Below are 15,635 nucleotides of genomic sequence, written 5' to 3'. Positions count from 1 at the left end.
CTCTAGGAGGGCTGTGGGGATTTTACAATCCCGAAACAAGCTCCACAAGGCCAGACGTTCTGTCTTGGAGCAACCCCCCTGGCCTTTCAGCCGCACCCACTATCGGTCCCGAAACACCCCGAGCCCGCGCGGTGCCCAGGCATGCGGGGACGGACACGTCCATCCCAGCCCCGCTCAGCCGGTTTCCTTTTTCTTGCAACTCTCTAAGAGCTCGGTCATGAAGGAAATGTAGACGATGGCCAGGCGTAGGGTCTCGATCCGGGACAGCCTCTTCTCGTAAGCAAAAGTGGGCACCTTCCTCCGCAGCTGGTCGAAGGCCTCGTTGAGGTTGAACATCCGCTTCCTCTCGCGGATGTTGGCGGCCTGGCGCTGGGCGTAGGTGATCACCCTTTTCCTCTTGGGGCGGCCCAGCAGGGAGGCGCCTCTCTCCTGCTCGTCTTCCTCCTCCTCCTCCCCTTCCTCTACTTCGCCCTCCTGTTCTGGGTCCTCCTCCTCAAAGCGCGCCAACCTCCTGGGTCTTCCCTCTTGGAGCACAAGGCCTCGGTCCCCAAAGGGGACCTCAGGCGCAAAGTCGCAGAGGAGTGGGTGCCCGGGGGAGGCGAAGGACAGATCTGCGACAAAGTCCAGCACGGTGGCGTCCACGCAGCTCTCCGAATAGGCCGCCATCGCGTCCTCTTGGCCCTGCGTCTCATCGGTTTCTCGCTGGGAGGGGAGAGACTGGTGATAGGCTTCCTAACAGCCCCGAATCTGATGCGACACCATCACCGAAGGGCCAGGGGACATTAATATTTATAACCAAACTGATAACAGGATTAGTCGCACCATTGGGGAAGGCTATGACGACGTCCCTCCTCTCGAAACTGATGGAAGGAGACAAGCTCCAGCGCGTGTGGAAGACTCATAGGGACAGGCCTCCAATTCTGAGCTCCATTTCGCTGCGCCACCTGGGACAGTTCCTTCTTGGCAACAACCCCCAGCTCTTACCTGCTGTGCTTTTTGTCTCTCCGTAGCCCTGCGGCCAACTAATAGTCTTCAGGCTTCTTATCTCATGTCGTTCTTTAATTTAGCTTGCTTTGGCTTTTCAAAGCCAGGATATTTTCCACCACTCTGGCTTCACCTTGGCTTCGGAGTAGGAGTCCTGAATTTTGCCACCCGACGCTTGCCAATGAGTGTGGAACAAGTGCATGTGCTTTTAATGATGTCCTGAAGAGGGGCCCTGTCTGCCAGGGGTCGAGGGGAGCTGTTTGTCTGGTATCCCGGTGAAGCGGCTACTGAAAGGCAAGCTCTTCCATCAGCTTAAGTAAGCACAGTAGGGGGGCCGAGAGCGCATTCCCCGGAGTCGCTGTTGGAACCGGCTTTCTCCTTCCACGGCATCGTAAACATCTCTCCTGCCGCGTTACAAGTTACAAACCCTGACTTCTAAAGTGTGTTTTGTTATTACCGGCCGAACAATTCAGACACTTGACTTTCCTTTCCCTACCCTCATCTCCAACTCATGTAAAGGAGAGGATTTTACTTCGAGGGCAAAAGTTATGATGGCAATAAAATGAAAAGGGGAGGCTCAGCATATTTTCTCCGAGCTTTGTTTAGTGTATAATCCCAGCGGGGTGGGGGTGGGGGCCAAAGCAAACCCTCCCCACCCCCAAACAAAACAACTTCACTCTCCTTTCAAAAATGCGATTTACCTTTTGGTAAACCAATGGGTCCATAAGCTCACCCTCTGTTGAGAAATCTTTCGAGTTTTAAATTGGTTATCAGTATTTGTGAACAAAGAAAAATCCTTGACGCTTCCACGTGACTTATTTCCCTCATTGATCTGTACCGCCCTACAAGACACAAGAGCGGAAACTATACTGAATTCTATTAAAAGGAGATTTTTGGTTATCCTTAGATCATTTTTTAAGATGAAAAGGAAGATTTTAATTTGGTATAATGAAAATGAAATTTTACCGATTTCACATTATCTTTAATGTTTTAACAAAGAAGGGTTCATTTTTTCCTTCTTTGATTGCCAGTAGCTGTATTTATTTAATTATTCAGTGTAGGGGATTTTTAAGAAGACACGGTAAGGCAGAACAACTTGTTAGAAAATAATTTTAAAGATGTATTAGAAGAAATAGCCAAAAAGAAAAAGGAGCAAAGAGACACCTTGATTCATGGGAGAATAACCCTATACACCAATTCTTATTAAGGAGGTGAGTTGTGACTAGGACGGTTCAGTTGGTACATTGGACAGCTCCCGGAAATCGCCTCTTTCTAACAGGTAAGCACAATTCCTTCTTCCTAGATTCCCAGTGTGTACACCTAGATACCATTAAAGCAGCACAGTCTAGAATTCTTCTTTTTCTTCCTTTCTTTCTTTTTAACCCAGTTGTGTCTGAGCTCCCTTGCTCTTTTGTCCTTCAACTGATTCTCTTTTTCCTAGCTTCTGTTTACTCTTCATTCTCTAACTTGCTGTGTGATAACTAAGGCAGAGAAGAATTCAAATTTACTTTCTAAAACATGTTAATGAGAATTAGGTCTTTTATGATTATCTATTTGGTTTTTACTAATCTTTCAAAAGAGAGACTGAAAAATGCAAATGATTTGGAATTTCAACAGTGGCTAAGGAATAAGTAAATGAGAGAATTAATTTTTGTTTTGACAAGCAGTAACATGCTTTTTAACTCTTGTATAACTTAATGTATCTTTACATATTTGGACAAATTTTATTGTTGATTTTTAGTTGTTAAATGTTTCTCATGTCTTCCTTTTTTCCTTTCAATGCATACATAAATGGATTAAATACCTCATTTGTTTCACACATATTGTATTAAGACAATTAAGGAAAACATGATAAAAATTAAATTTAAGGTTTAATAAAATAGGTGTCAGGAGCTATCAGGAGACTCTAAAGAAACACTTTCCTTGGAATAAAACTCTTTATGATTTTATCCAAGGTAATGAATATTCCAACAAGCATACCACAAAAGAAACTAGCAAAATTAATGAAACCAACATGTTTGGGTTCAAATATTAACATTAAAATATTGGGAAATTTATAAAAGTGTCTAAATAGGTACATTTGTAGCAATAATTTTGAAATACTTTCTCTTCAATTTCATCATAAAATCCCAAGATAAACACTTCTGTTTATACCACAGTAATTTTAGTTTATCTTACAAGGTTCTAATCATGGTGACATAATTAGAGCAAAAATATTAAAATCTAGGTTATAATGATTGACTCTATTTTTTTGTTTATTATAATTAAGAACATAAATAAGTGAAATTGTTTTTCTCTGCTTATTTTAAAACATTCGCTTTGTTTGCAAAATGTTTTTGTGGCTATTTGGTTCCACAGTAAATATAAGTAAATGTAGTAAATGTCTAAAGGACTAAATGGTTTTACACAGTTTATCCCAGTGGAAGGAACTATTATTTTCATTTCTAGATTTGAAAGTTTAAAGAGAAATATTTAAAAAAACAACAACAACTGAAGCTTAAAGGAGGTAGATTCCTACTTGTCTCCTTTCAGTTCTAGACCTATCAGTTATAATTTTTCAGTGACCTACATAGAGGCTTTTGTAGAGAATTTGATAAACTCCACAAATTTTGCTCAAGATGTTTCAGGAATGGTCATGAAATGACAGCTTTGCTTATTACCTTTTTAACTCTATCGGTCATCCTAATTAAACATTAAACTTTTTTTTTGTTTTTAAAGATTTTTATTGGGGAATTGGGGGGATGGGAACAGTGCTGGGGAATTGGGGGAAGGGGAACAGACAAGTTGCTGTCCTTTTGTTCTTCAGTCTAGTTGTGGAGGATGTTGCTTCACTGGCCCAAGTTGGCACCATCATTGCGCTCTTCCCGGGCGAGGCAGATCAGTTGCCGGCTTCAGGACAGCTGCTCACTGCGGCTGCTGGCCGCTCACGCTGGCTGCCGGCTACATACGGTAACCTATGGCAACTCACTGCAGCAGTGGCTGCAGCCTGTGCTGTCGCCGGTGACTCACGGCAGTCCAGCTCCAGGTTGAGCTGCTGTTCAGCATCTTAGCTGTAGAGGGCAGTGTCACTGGCCCTCATATGTGAGATCCGAACCGGGGCCCTCTGGCATCCCAAGCCAGCTCTTAACCACCGCGCCACTTGGCCGGCCCAAACATTAAACATTTTGTGTACACTATTTTCTTGCATTCAGATTCAAAGCAGAAAAAACAAATGACCAAGAAATACTTGAGCAATAATTCTTAAGGGAGCTACAGGGTGACATGAAGAGTGGTAAGGAGAGAAAGGTAGATAAAAAAGTGTCCAGGGAGTAAAGCAAATACCCAACTCTCCCACATGTGTTAAACCCTTCTTTTCCCTCCCTTTTTCATGCCCCTTCTTTTATTCTTACAGAATCATTAAGCAATTTTAGGAAAAATGTTAAATAGGACAAAAGTAGGTGTTTGTCATGTTTGTAGGGAGGAAGGTCTAAGAAATATTCCCTTAGCTGACACAATTTCAAGTTTTGTATGGTTTATGGACATGACTGACTTAGAACTGCAAGAATATATATGCCTCTACTTTAGTTTTCTGTGAGAGGTAAACTTTTTTTGAAGTTGAGTACATGTATTTAAATGTTAATAAATTATATATGCGCAGCTTAATGAATTTTCATAAAATAAACATACTCATGAAACCAGTGCCAAAATCAAGAAATAGGGTGCTCTACTGAAATTGGAGATAATTTAAAAACACATAGATCTTAAGTGTATAGCTGAGCCTATTTCAGCCTCCCCTTCAACCTGGTACCCATATCCAGTCTCAAGCCACTCTCCAAAGCACCACTCTCTGAGGTATTAGTCCTGACTTCTAAGATTAATTTAGCCAGTTTTTTGAGCATATATAAAAAGTAAACTATATTCTGCGTGCTCTTTTGTGTCTTTCACTCAACATTTTTTTTATGCTAAGCATGCATATTATTCTCATTGCTGAACAGTGTTTCACCGTGTAAATATACCTTCTACTGTTGATGAGCATTTGGGTAGTTTTTGGTTTTTAGCTACTACAAATTGCAGTGCTGTGGATATTGTACATATCTTTGGTGAGAACATTTATGCATTCTTGTTCAGTATACGCCTAGAAATGGAAGAGGTTATATATGTATTCAGGTTTAGTAGTTGCTGATAAATCGTTTTCCATAATGGTTGTAACAATTTATACTGTCACCGGAGATGGATTAGAATTACAGTTTCTTCACATATCGTCAACAGTTGGCATTTTCAAGCTATTCTGAAGACATGCATTGTGGTTTTGATTTGCATATCCCCGATGACAAATGATCTGCTTTTTAAAATATTAGTGTTAGCAGGCTCTAGGTGAATGCCATGTAACAAGGCATAATTAAGGAAGAAGCAAAGTTCCTGGACAGAGCAGGCATCTGCTTTGTGAGGTGCTTCTCATTGTCAAAACCCATTTGTTCAATAAAGACGGCATCTGCTTCAAGAGGCTAACCCTTTCCTCCCTCGTTTCCACCCACACCACCTTCCTTTTGCCCTAGATAGTTGTGGCAGAAACTGCTCATAGCTCTCCGGTATGTACTTATTCTGTTTCCTTTTAATAATAGACTCACCCACACGTACTTTAGCTGGGCACATTTCTGTCCCATTATATTCACGCCAATGGGATAAATGAGAAGTGAAATGTGCAAGTTCAAGTCAGTCTTTTGAAAATGAAATCATTTGTCTTCCGCTTGGCCCTTTTCCCACAGCCTGGACTGTGGGCACTTGGTGGTAAGCTAGCACTGACCATGTAGACAAGGACATCACCCTATGGCATAGGTGGGAAAACTTCTGTAAAGAGCCAGATAGTACATACCTTAGGTTTTGCAGGCTATATGATCTCTGTCACAACAACTCAACTCTACCGCTGTGATATGAATACAGCCATAAATAATGCATAAATGAATGGGTATAGCGGAGTTCCAATAGAATTTTATTTACAAAAGTAGGTGGCAGGCAGAATTTGGTTCTCAGGCTGTAGTTTGCTGACTCCTGACCTAGGGGATGGCAGATCAGCAGGAAACTGGGACTTGAAGTGATGTAACGGAGTAGAGCTGTGCCTCAAATACAGATTAACATGGGAGAAAGTTTACATCAGATCTCTTTATGTCAGTGGTGTGTTTTCTGCTGGCACCTTAAAAACTAGATGATGATTTGAAAGATTAAATGGGTAGATATGCTACTTTATATCTATTTTAAAGTATTATTTATAAAAACTGCTTAAAATTAGTTATTAAATTTTTTGCCTCAGGTTTTTCCTTTTCATACAAAATGTTTTACTTCTTAATATGGGAGTTAGCCTTGGGATAAATCTATTTTCCAAATTTTTGATTATATTTATCCTTATGTTGTTGGTTGAACCCTCTCCAAATTCTTCACTTCTTTTTAGGAAAAAAATATGGAAAACTAGAGAGGTATGAAGGAAAAAAATCCCTCAGGAAGTTATAAACTACTATTCCCAAATAATTTCCCTTTTTGCCTCATTTTCTATACTATATTTTTGCACATTATTTGTAATAGTGACTTTCCTTTGAAATAACTGTTATAAGTTTGACAGTCATCCCTAAGTCCATAAGTTCTTTATATATTTGGAGATTAAACACTATATGTGTGATTTTTGCAACTTAATGATTTTTTTTCAAAAGTTTTTGCCACTACACTCTTCATTTGTGATGTGGGGAAAATATTAGTATTAAGTTGAAGCCTACGTAACTGCCTAAAATCAAACTGTTTTTAACCTAAAAAAAGTGGGCCATTCAATTTTTCAAACTAATGTATTCAAAGACACTACTAATTAATAAGAAAATGGAATTAATATATTAAAATTAATATTATACATGAATGTACTACTCACATCCATACAAGTTATAATGTTATTCTGTTGTACGCTAAATTTATTTTACACTAAATTAAAAAAAATAAACCACTTTTTTTTCCAACAAGTTTTTATTGAATGCTTATGATGTGCCTGATCCTTGCAGCATTGATTTAGGAGTTTGGTATATACATCAGTGAACAAGATGGGAAAGAAAAAACATTCTTTATTGTGTTGAGGATGGTAAGTGCCATGGAAAAAGATTGCTTAGTGTTAAGTGGGATCATGAGCACTGAAAGATGGGTAAAGGTTGCTATTTTTAGTAGGGTTATCACATAAAAGTCTGATTGCAAGGTGATGTTTGAATAAATACGTGAAGAAAGTAGGGAAGCAGTTAAGCGCATATCAAGTAAGAGTGTTCCAGACAGATAGAAATGACATTTCAGAGAGTATCAGGTGGAAGGATGCCTGGGGGATATCGGGGGAACATTACAGAGGCCGCGAGACAGAAGGCATTGAGAGGAAGAAGAATGCTAGGAGGTATGGTCAGTGTGGTAGTATGGGGCATGGTTGTATCATGTAGGGCCTTTTCAACCATTTAGGGTCATTGGCTTTTACTATGAGTAAGATGGAGATCCACTGGAGCCTTTTAAAGATTTCCTTACTGATTAAAGAATCTCTTTGGCTAATGTGTTGAGAATAAATACTACAGGGAACAAAAAGGAGATAAGAATACCTGACCAGAGACTCTTACAGTAACACAGGTTGGTAGCAGTTGCCGTGATGTACAGTGGTTATATTGGGGATATATTTTGAAGAAAATTCAACAAGATTTGCTGATTGAATGGGGTGGGGGAGAAATAAGTCAAGGGTGATCCCAGTTGTTCTTAACCAACTGGAAAGAAAATTTTGTGATCCACTGAAATGAGAAAGACCCCAGGAAGAACAGAGCTGGGGAAGTGTGAATAGCAGGAGATAAGCTTTGCATATCTTAAGTTTAATATATTTATTAGCTACATGGAGACAATGGGTAGGTTTCTATCTCTCTCAGGGTAAAAGTCATCACTGTGTCTTAAAAGGCATCATTTTACATGACACATTATTTCCCCACCCCAGTACCTATAAGATCTCACCTCTTACTATTTTCCTCCTTTTTTACTCTGATGAAGTTATGCTGGTCTCTTTGCTGCTCCTCAAACATGCAGATACATTATCTGCTGCAGGGCCTTTGCACTCCTGTTGCTTCTGACTGCAATACTCTTCTGTTAGATATCCACATAGCTCACTCCATCTTTTCCCTCAGGTCCCTGATACACCAGTTTATCAGTGAAGCACTCCCTGAATGCCCTATGTAAACTAATACATTATTTGTCCCATCTTGCACTCCCTAACCCTCTTACCTTGCTTTATCTCTCCACGGTACAAAGCATCTGGCACAGTACATATATACTTCTTCACTCGTTTACTTTCAGTTTTCCTTAATAAAATATAAACTCTAAGTGGTAACCATGGAAGTGTGCTGCTTGGATTTCTCTTTCAACTGCAAGGATTACAAAGCTCCCACTGCAGTGCCTTAGCGACCCACTGCAGCATTTAAGCTGAGAACCACACTCTTTTTGGTCCGCCTCAGCACAAAAGGAATAGAAGGGCTTTGCCATTTCTACCCTATTTGGGACTTCTCAATAGATAATATTTGCTTCATAATTCCCTATTGCATTTGGTGAGCTTTTTTTCAGCTCTGCATTATAGTTCAAGGTTCTTCCTGTGCAGACCTCATACTTTACCCCCCCCCCCCGCCCCCTCTCTCTCCTCTCAAGATGTCAGATCAGTATTATGGCTCAAGTTCTTCCCAGCTCAATTCTGTTTTTCCCCTTTATCTTTCACAGGAGTTACCATTCCCCCTTCCCCCAAAGCAAAAACAACAATAAGAAAAAACTAACAAATACACAACAACAAAAGAACTACCCTCTCACACTTCTAACATGATATCAGCATCTCCTTTCTGGAGGATATGAACTGACTTAGGTGATATTAGAAATGTTGTGAACAAGTGGCAAATTGGATTGGAATTTGGGGAATGAATCACTTGTGATCCTGGGTGGTATGTGAAACACAGATAGTTCCTTTCACAAACTGGTGGCACATTTGCTAGAACTTTCACTGCTGGTGACTAGGTAGGATGTTCCAGTTGATGGGATTATGCTGGGTGGTGTAGTGACGTAGGCTTTTAAAAAACATGGAGGATTCAATGCATGGAAAGATGATGAAATTGACTGGCTGTTAATAAGTTGCCATGATGCTGTAGTGAAGAAAGATTATTAAAAAAATTTCAAGCAGTTTACAAATGATTTAAAATGAAGTGTGAAGGCAAGAAGTTCTTAACTCCATCAGTGGGAGAGCAGAAAAAGCTGGCAACCACATTTAGGGCTCAGTATTTAGAGTTGTTGAGCTTCAAAGACAACAAAGGTCTCATTGTATTACAAGGTTTGGTGCCACATGGACACTTTGGTGCCCTCAGGGATCGGTGGATCAGAAGAGGAGTCACCATCCTCTGATGAGCAGGAGGAAAATGTGTGGGCTTAGGTGATCCACTTTGGTGCCTCTCGGCACCCCCTTGTCTAATTATGAGTGAGGAGGATAGGATATGGCTACCAGACTAGGACTCCTGGAAAGAGGGTTTGAGTTTCATCAACAGATAAACCTCCAAGACCAGCTGAGCTGATAACTGAGGCAGGAATTTAGAATAGAGGGTGGAAAAGGAAGACAAGGTGTACCAGTTGTAACCACAGAAGAACTGCTGTGATAGGGCTCGATAGTTGGTTCTACTAACCTTTTTCTCCCAAATTTCTGCTCAAGAAGAGACCAAGGGGCACCCTACAGGTGCCTCCACTCAACACATATATGGAGAGGTGAATCCCTGTGTCATAAAGAGTGAACTGAGGCATCATGGAGGTGTAACCCTCAGACCTCTCTTTTAGAAAAATCTTAGCTTGAGGAGTGCAGTTGGCTTTGTCTCCCTTTGCACCGTAACTCCCCATTGTGTTGGCTGGAACATGATTGCACCAACATCACAATCTAATGCTCTCTATCTCTGTCCTGTTTTGCTTCCTCATCTCTTTCTTTTCATAGGTATCATATCTGTATCACAGTTGTAAAGCTTTCTAGCCCAGTTCTGCTTCCTACCTCTGTATCTTTTGGAGGCATTACACCACACTCTTCCACCCCACACACAGACATTAACTTCTCTCATTCCTGACTGGGACACATCATCTGCTCCCTGCAAGACCATCAGGGAACTCCATGAGGGCAGGATTTTACCTTTTTGATTCTCACCTGAGCCCTCAGTGCCTCGCACAGTATCTTCCAAGTTGTAGTCATTAAACAAATAAATTTTAAAAGCTGTAAATGGAATTATGCATGATAATTATCTCGCTTAATATTAGACTGTGAGATCCTTCAGGACTGGAATAATAATAATAATAATAATAATAATAATAATAATAACAACAACAACAAAATGTTATTGAATCCTTATATGTGTTAAGTGCATTATTTTATTTAATACCACAGCATGATGCAGAAGATTCTCTCATTTTCCTCTTTTCCAAATGAGTCTCAAAATGGTCAAGTTCACAAAGTACAAATGCTCACATCAGGATTCAAACATAGGTTAGAGCCCAGGGGTTTGATTAGCAAGTTACCAGGCTTCCTGCTAACGCAGGTCTTACTCTTTCTGGTATCAGCACTTACCAGAGAGTCTAACACAACGTTTTCTCAATCATTTTCAAAGTCTCTCTATGAAATGTACACCTTCGATGTTATTGGCATTTTGTTTGGAAGCATTTTATTACCTTTATCTTCAGTGAAGAATATTGTAGTGGGTTCATTAGGTATTTTCATTAAATACGTTTCTTTAAGTAAGGCAACCAAGGGTATCATTTAGATTTATTTCTGTCCTATATTATCTCTTCTAAATCTAAGTGATTTACTTAAGCTTAAAAATGCTGGCTGTATCAGAACTAACAACTTTGAAGTGAAAGGCTCCCTAACCATTTTCCTGCATCTTGACTCACCAGCCTTCCTTGGGCAGGGTTTCCTGGTTATCCGGCCATGGTCTTTAGCCTCTTTGTGGCTTCTTACAGCTATCATTTGAGGATTACAGAATCTCCATATTGGTTAGTATCATGGATGGTGAAAACCATCATCATGGTGGAAGCCATTACTGTCATTATCTCTGTGGGTCCTAAAAGATGATGACCCTCCAAAGCACTGTCTCAAGTGTTGCTGTAAGCCAACAGAAAATGCTAATTTCTAAAACAAATTTCCTCTCATCCCATCCAAGTGGCATTAATGGCATATCCATCATCTTATTTGGCAAAATGGTTTGCTACACACTTTTAAAATCTTCTTCCTAGACCTCTTTCAATGCATTTCCTCAGAATTTGATGTAATTTTCAAATCCAAATTGAAGCCCATCCTGCTCTGTCTTTTAGAGCCGCAGTGGCTCACCCATACACCATTAACTGGAAGCACCTTTAAGAGTAAATTAAAGGTTCTCAAATCTCCTTACACTTTATCCTATGAATGTATGCAGTCCTAGTTTCTCTCTCTCTCTCTCCAGGCTTCAAAACTTAGTCTCTGTGACTCCTACCTGGATTTATGATTATGGACTGTGGATTGGATCTGTTATTCTTCTCCATGGTCAGTTGGCTTTGAAGTGGCTCTTGGGACCATTATCTCCAGATTGGTTATCTTCAGTCAGAATCCACTAGGAAGTATATGATAAATTTCTTTCAGTTCATTACAAGGTACAGTGATAATATGGTAAACACACTGAAGATGGCAGAGATGATTAGACAGTATATTTAAAATTTTAAGATTCTAGAGGAAAAAAAAAGGTGAAATGGTTTTATAAAGTTCCTGACAATTTATCTGTATTTTATAGGTAAAATAAAACTTTTAAGATTTCTTTTGTTCTAATTTTAGCTCATAGTCTGGTGACTTTGACTTTGTGTGGAGATCAGGTTAGTACTTGGCATGCTATGGAAACCAAAAACTGTGTAGGGAAAGTGTGAGCTGGTTCAGTGCTGCCTTTGGAATTAATAAAGTAAACAACATTGAAAGCAATACCGTAATGTTAGCATTATCACTTTCCTTTTTCTCATCTGAGCAGAAACACCCCAAACGTATGCATAATGTTATAATGGAGAAGGCCCCCCGGGGCCTTAGACTTTTCCAGGGTTCCATATTGTACCTTTCTCCGCTGATAATTTAGAAGCCTGCACCTGTGGGAAGAGCTCCTTGTCCTCCAGGAGGGCGCTCTTCCAGCTGGACAGGTCAGCCAGGCCTAGGGAGTGGGGACATGTTGCAGGCCGCCGACCCGCCAGGCTGACAGCCAGCTGACTTGGATGGGCCTCCAGGGGCCATCTTGAGGACTGAGGACAGAGGTGCCCCACTTCCCTTGTCACTGGGCTTGCTCTGGCGTGCTGAGTAGCCGACTGGCCCAGTCCCCACAGGCCTGCCCTTGGTTTTGGCAGCGGTCATCGGAGTGGTTTTGGGGGTTGCGGTGCCAGGGTTGAGGCAGGTCAGAGACTTCGGGGTATGGCTGAGGCCTTATTAACCAGGCCAGCTCTGGAGGTGAGGGGGCAGCATCTGGGGTCCACCATGCAGATGCTCGGTTGGGTGGGCCGCAGGGACACGGGGAACTTGAGGAGGTCATCAAGTGGATCTCCATCTTCTGTGTCTTTGGCTGAGTTCAAAGTGCAGTGGGTGGCAGGCAGGGACTCGCTGACACACATGGCCTGCATCTCCTGCCTGCTCCTGGGACCGAGGGCTACAGTTGTTGGGGCGCCTGGAGATGCAGGTGCTGGCGCCATGGGCAGGGCCTTGCGGTGCACAAACTCGCAGGGCAACACTAGGCACAGATCTATGTCGTTTGCCTTAGCCAAGCGCAGCACCCACTGGCTGAGAGCAACTTCCGGGAGAAGCACAGCGGGAGGCCCAGGCCGGCCTCCTGCTGGTGGGCGGTGGCGGCACTTTCTGGAAGGAGGTGTTACCAGCAGGCAGCCAGGACGTGGTCACTGCGGGATACAATGCTGTGCAGCACTTAGTATGTACTAGGCACTGTGCATGTTTAGCTCTCATCTGTCCCTTCTCCTCATCCATGACATGCGTCCATTCCAAGTATTTTTCTTATTATGTTTAAGTCGAGACCAAGGTATTTCCTTGCACTTAAATGCTCAGTTTTACTTTTCATCATGAATACCCAGAGGGAGCCATTCTTGTTCTGATAGCATATGGCTATGGTTAATACTTGAGTCAAGCAGTGGATTAGTTATATTACTTCAGTAACATATTGGCCTGGAATGTTCCAGTTCAGGGTTCTCTCAGGAGAGCAGGTTGATTTTGATGAACGTTGGGATCATTGTGGGATGAAGTTTCACATTTACATCCTAAAATATGCTATCTTTAGGATCTTTATTTAAAGTTATGAAGAACTAAAGTCTGTAGTGTGCTACTACAGTTCTGAAAACATCAACTGAGTTTTTTGCTGTTGTTTTTAGTAACAGTAATTACAAAGGAAACACTGACCCTTAGGAAGAACACAAGGCCTCTCTCTTATTTCATTGCTAAGGAGGAGAAGTAGGCTCTCGTGCAGATTCTAGGGCATTTGATTGGGTCACAGTCCTAGTGGGTAGAGCTTGCACAGGTGGCACTTCTGCTCACCTGGGAATTCTCTTCTCTCCTCTGCACTGAATGACAATTATGAGAGTGCTGGAGCCCTCCCATGTCAGCCTGCCCCCGGATTTCACTTTCCTTTTGGATCTCTCTGAGCTCTTTTTTTTCTGAAACCTGGGATGTGTACTTTAGATAGGACCTAATAAGCAGAGATTGTAAAAATACAAAGCTTGGTTTTGAATTTAGGACAATGATTCTTGATACGTAACAGGTATTTCAAAATGACTTGCTGGCTTTAAGGTAGATTCTTGGACCCATCCTAGATTTATGGAATGAGAATATCTTATGGTAGATAGAGGTTGCCCTATCTAGGATACTTTTATGTACGCTGAAGATTTTGGTTAATGGGTTAAGTCTGACAGTGGTTCTCAATCCTGGCTGCGTGTTAGAATTACCTACGAATTGAAAACTATTGATAGTGGATTAATATGCCAGAAAAATTAAATTGACTTTTAATCGGAATTCCCCAAGTGACTAATATGCAGTGACAGTTGAAATTCATGGATTAAGAAGCCATATTGCCTAAATCGTGAAATCTTACTTTGACTTTGCTTTCTTTCTGACCTCATGGTCTGTGGTTTAATCAAAGTTTGATTCCTATAGAATCCGGTCCATCAACACTTCCAACAAGGAGATGAGATACATTTAGAACCAATAATAACACAACTAGCATATTGGTGTTGATCTATCAGTCTATGTAATTTTGTTTACATAAGTTGTAAAAATGAAAATTTGGTCATGTTAGTTAAAGTCAAGTTAGATACATTTTGTACTAAAAAAAATAGAATAGGTTTTTAAACACATTTCACCAAAGGTTTTCCCCCTAAGCTTTCAAAGATAATGATTAAAGTATCACATAAATTGAAAAGAAAATCCTTTCCATCCATTTTATCCATCTTGCAAGTGATAGAAATCTGATGCATAAAGGCCTGGTTACCACCACTGGCACTATGTGTTTTCTTATCACCCTTATATTGCCAAGACATAATTAGTGCACTGATTAATGTTTGTTTGTATGTTTGTGTATCAGGTGATCCCCTAAATGACTTCCAGGAATTCTTAGATATGGTGCACCATTTCTTAATGGATACTAGTGTCATCATCATCATTTTAACACACACACACACACACACACACACACACAGTGTTGAAGGAAGTATATTTACCTATACAGTTACTGAATTGTCATTTAAGAATTTTAAGTCTATGGTAATGATAATTTCATTAAATCTGAGCATTCATTTCATTGATGTGATGTAGCTTTTTGGTTTTGAAAACACTAATGACAACTTAGACTGAGGGAGAAAAATCAGTAGTAGTTTCTATATTGCAATTTTTTTTTCTGTAGACACGTTAGTTTTATTTGTTCACATCTAGATTCAAGAAGAAAAGAATCAAGCAAGGTAGTTGTGGGCTGAACAGCCTCTTCTGTGCCATGGAAATGGAGCAAGAGGTACAAACTGCAGTGAGCATTTACTTATCTTCCGAAGTGTAACCCTTTGTCCTCCAGAACCTCCATTTCCCCAAGGGAAACAATCCATAGTCGCTGTAGTACTGTCTTTAACCCAAAGTCCAGGATCTCTGGGTGATGCATATAGCCTCTCCATCAGGTCTTGTCTATGTTGCAACTTTTGAATAAAAAAGTCAAAACCAATCTCAAACTGCAGAACATAGAATATATTTCCCTCATCACAGAGCTCAATTTCCTAAGAATATTTTCCATGAAGGGAAGGAGAAGTGTACACACTACTCTATTATCATTTTGACTTCATTGATAAATAATGATAATCATGAAGATGTTGTTTTAGTTGAGTATTAATCATTTTATTGCCATTAATCTACTAAATGCTTAAACAGGTTAGGATATAAATTAATAGATGGAGGGCTGGCCGGGTGGCGCGTTGGTTGGGAGCTGGCTTGGGATGCCAGAGGGCCCCGGTTCGGATCCCACATGTGAGGGCCAGTGACACTGCCCTCTACAGCTAAGATGCTGAACAACGGCAGGACAGCAACTTGTCTGTTCCCCTGCCCCCAATTCCCCAATAAAAATCTTTAAAAAAAA

General features: G+C 40.8%; 1 protein-coding gene across 1 annotated transcript; it reads right to left on the bottom strand.

Moving 5' to 3' along the window:
- Positions 1 to 174: 174 nt before the first annotated feature.
- On the bottom strand, positions 175 to 666 carry FERD3L (Fer3 like bHLH transcription factor). Its single transcript, XM_019650624.1, has one exon. It carries the CDS (start codon positions 664 to 666, stop codon positions 175 to 177), a length of 492 nt encoding a protein of 163 aa, XP_019506169.1.
- Between the last annotated feature and the right edge of the window lie 14,969 nt (positions 667 to 15,635).

Source organism: Hipposideros armiger, unplaced genomic scaffold, assembly GCF_001890085.2.
Source record: "Hipposideros armiger isolate ML-2016 unplaced genomic scaffold, ASM189008v1 scaffold_143, whole genome shotgun sequence".
In the NCBI taxonomy this organism is placed as follows: Eukaryota; Metazoa; Chordata; class Mammalia; order Chiroptera; family Hipposideridae; genus Hipposideros; species Hipposideros armiger.
The sequence above is the reverse complement of the archived record's forward strand: the minus strand, read 5'-3'. Positions and strand labels throughout refer to the sequence as shown.

Excerpts from the sequence above, each read along its gene's own strand:
- FERD3L (XM_019650624.1), bottom strand. The coding sequence starts at position 666 with ATGGCGGCCTATTCGGAGAGCTGCGTGGACGCCACCGTGCTGGACTTT.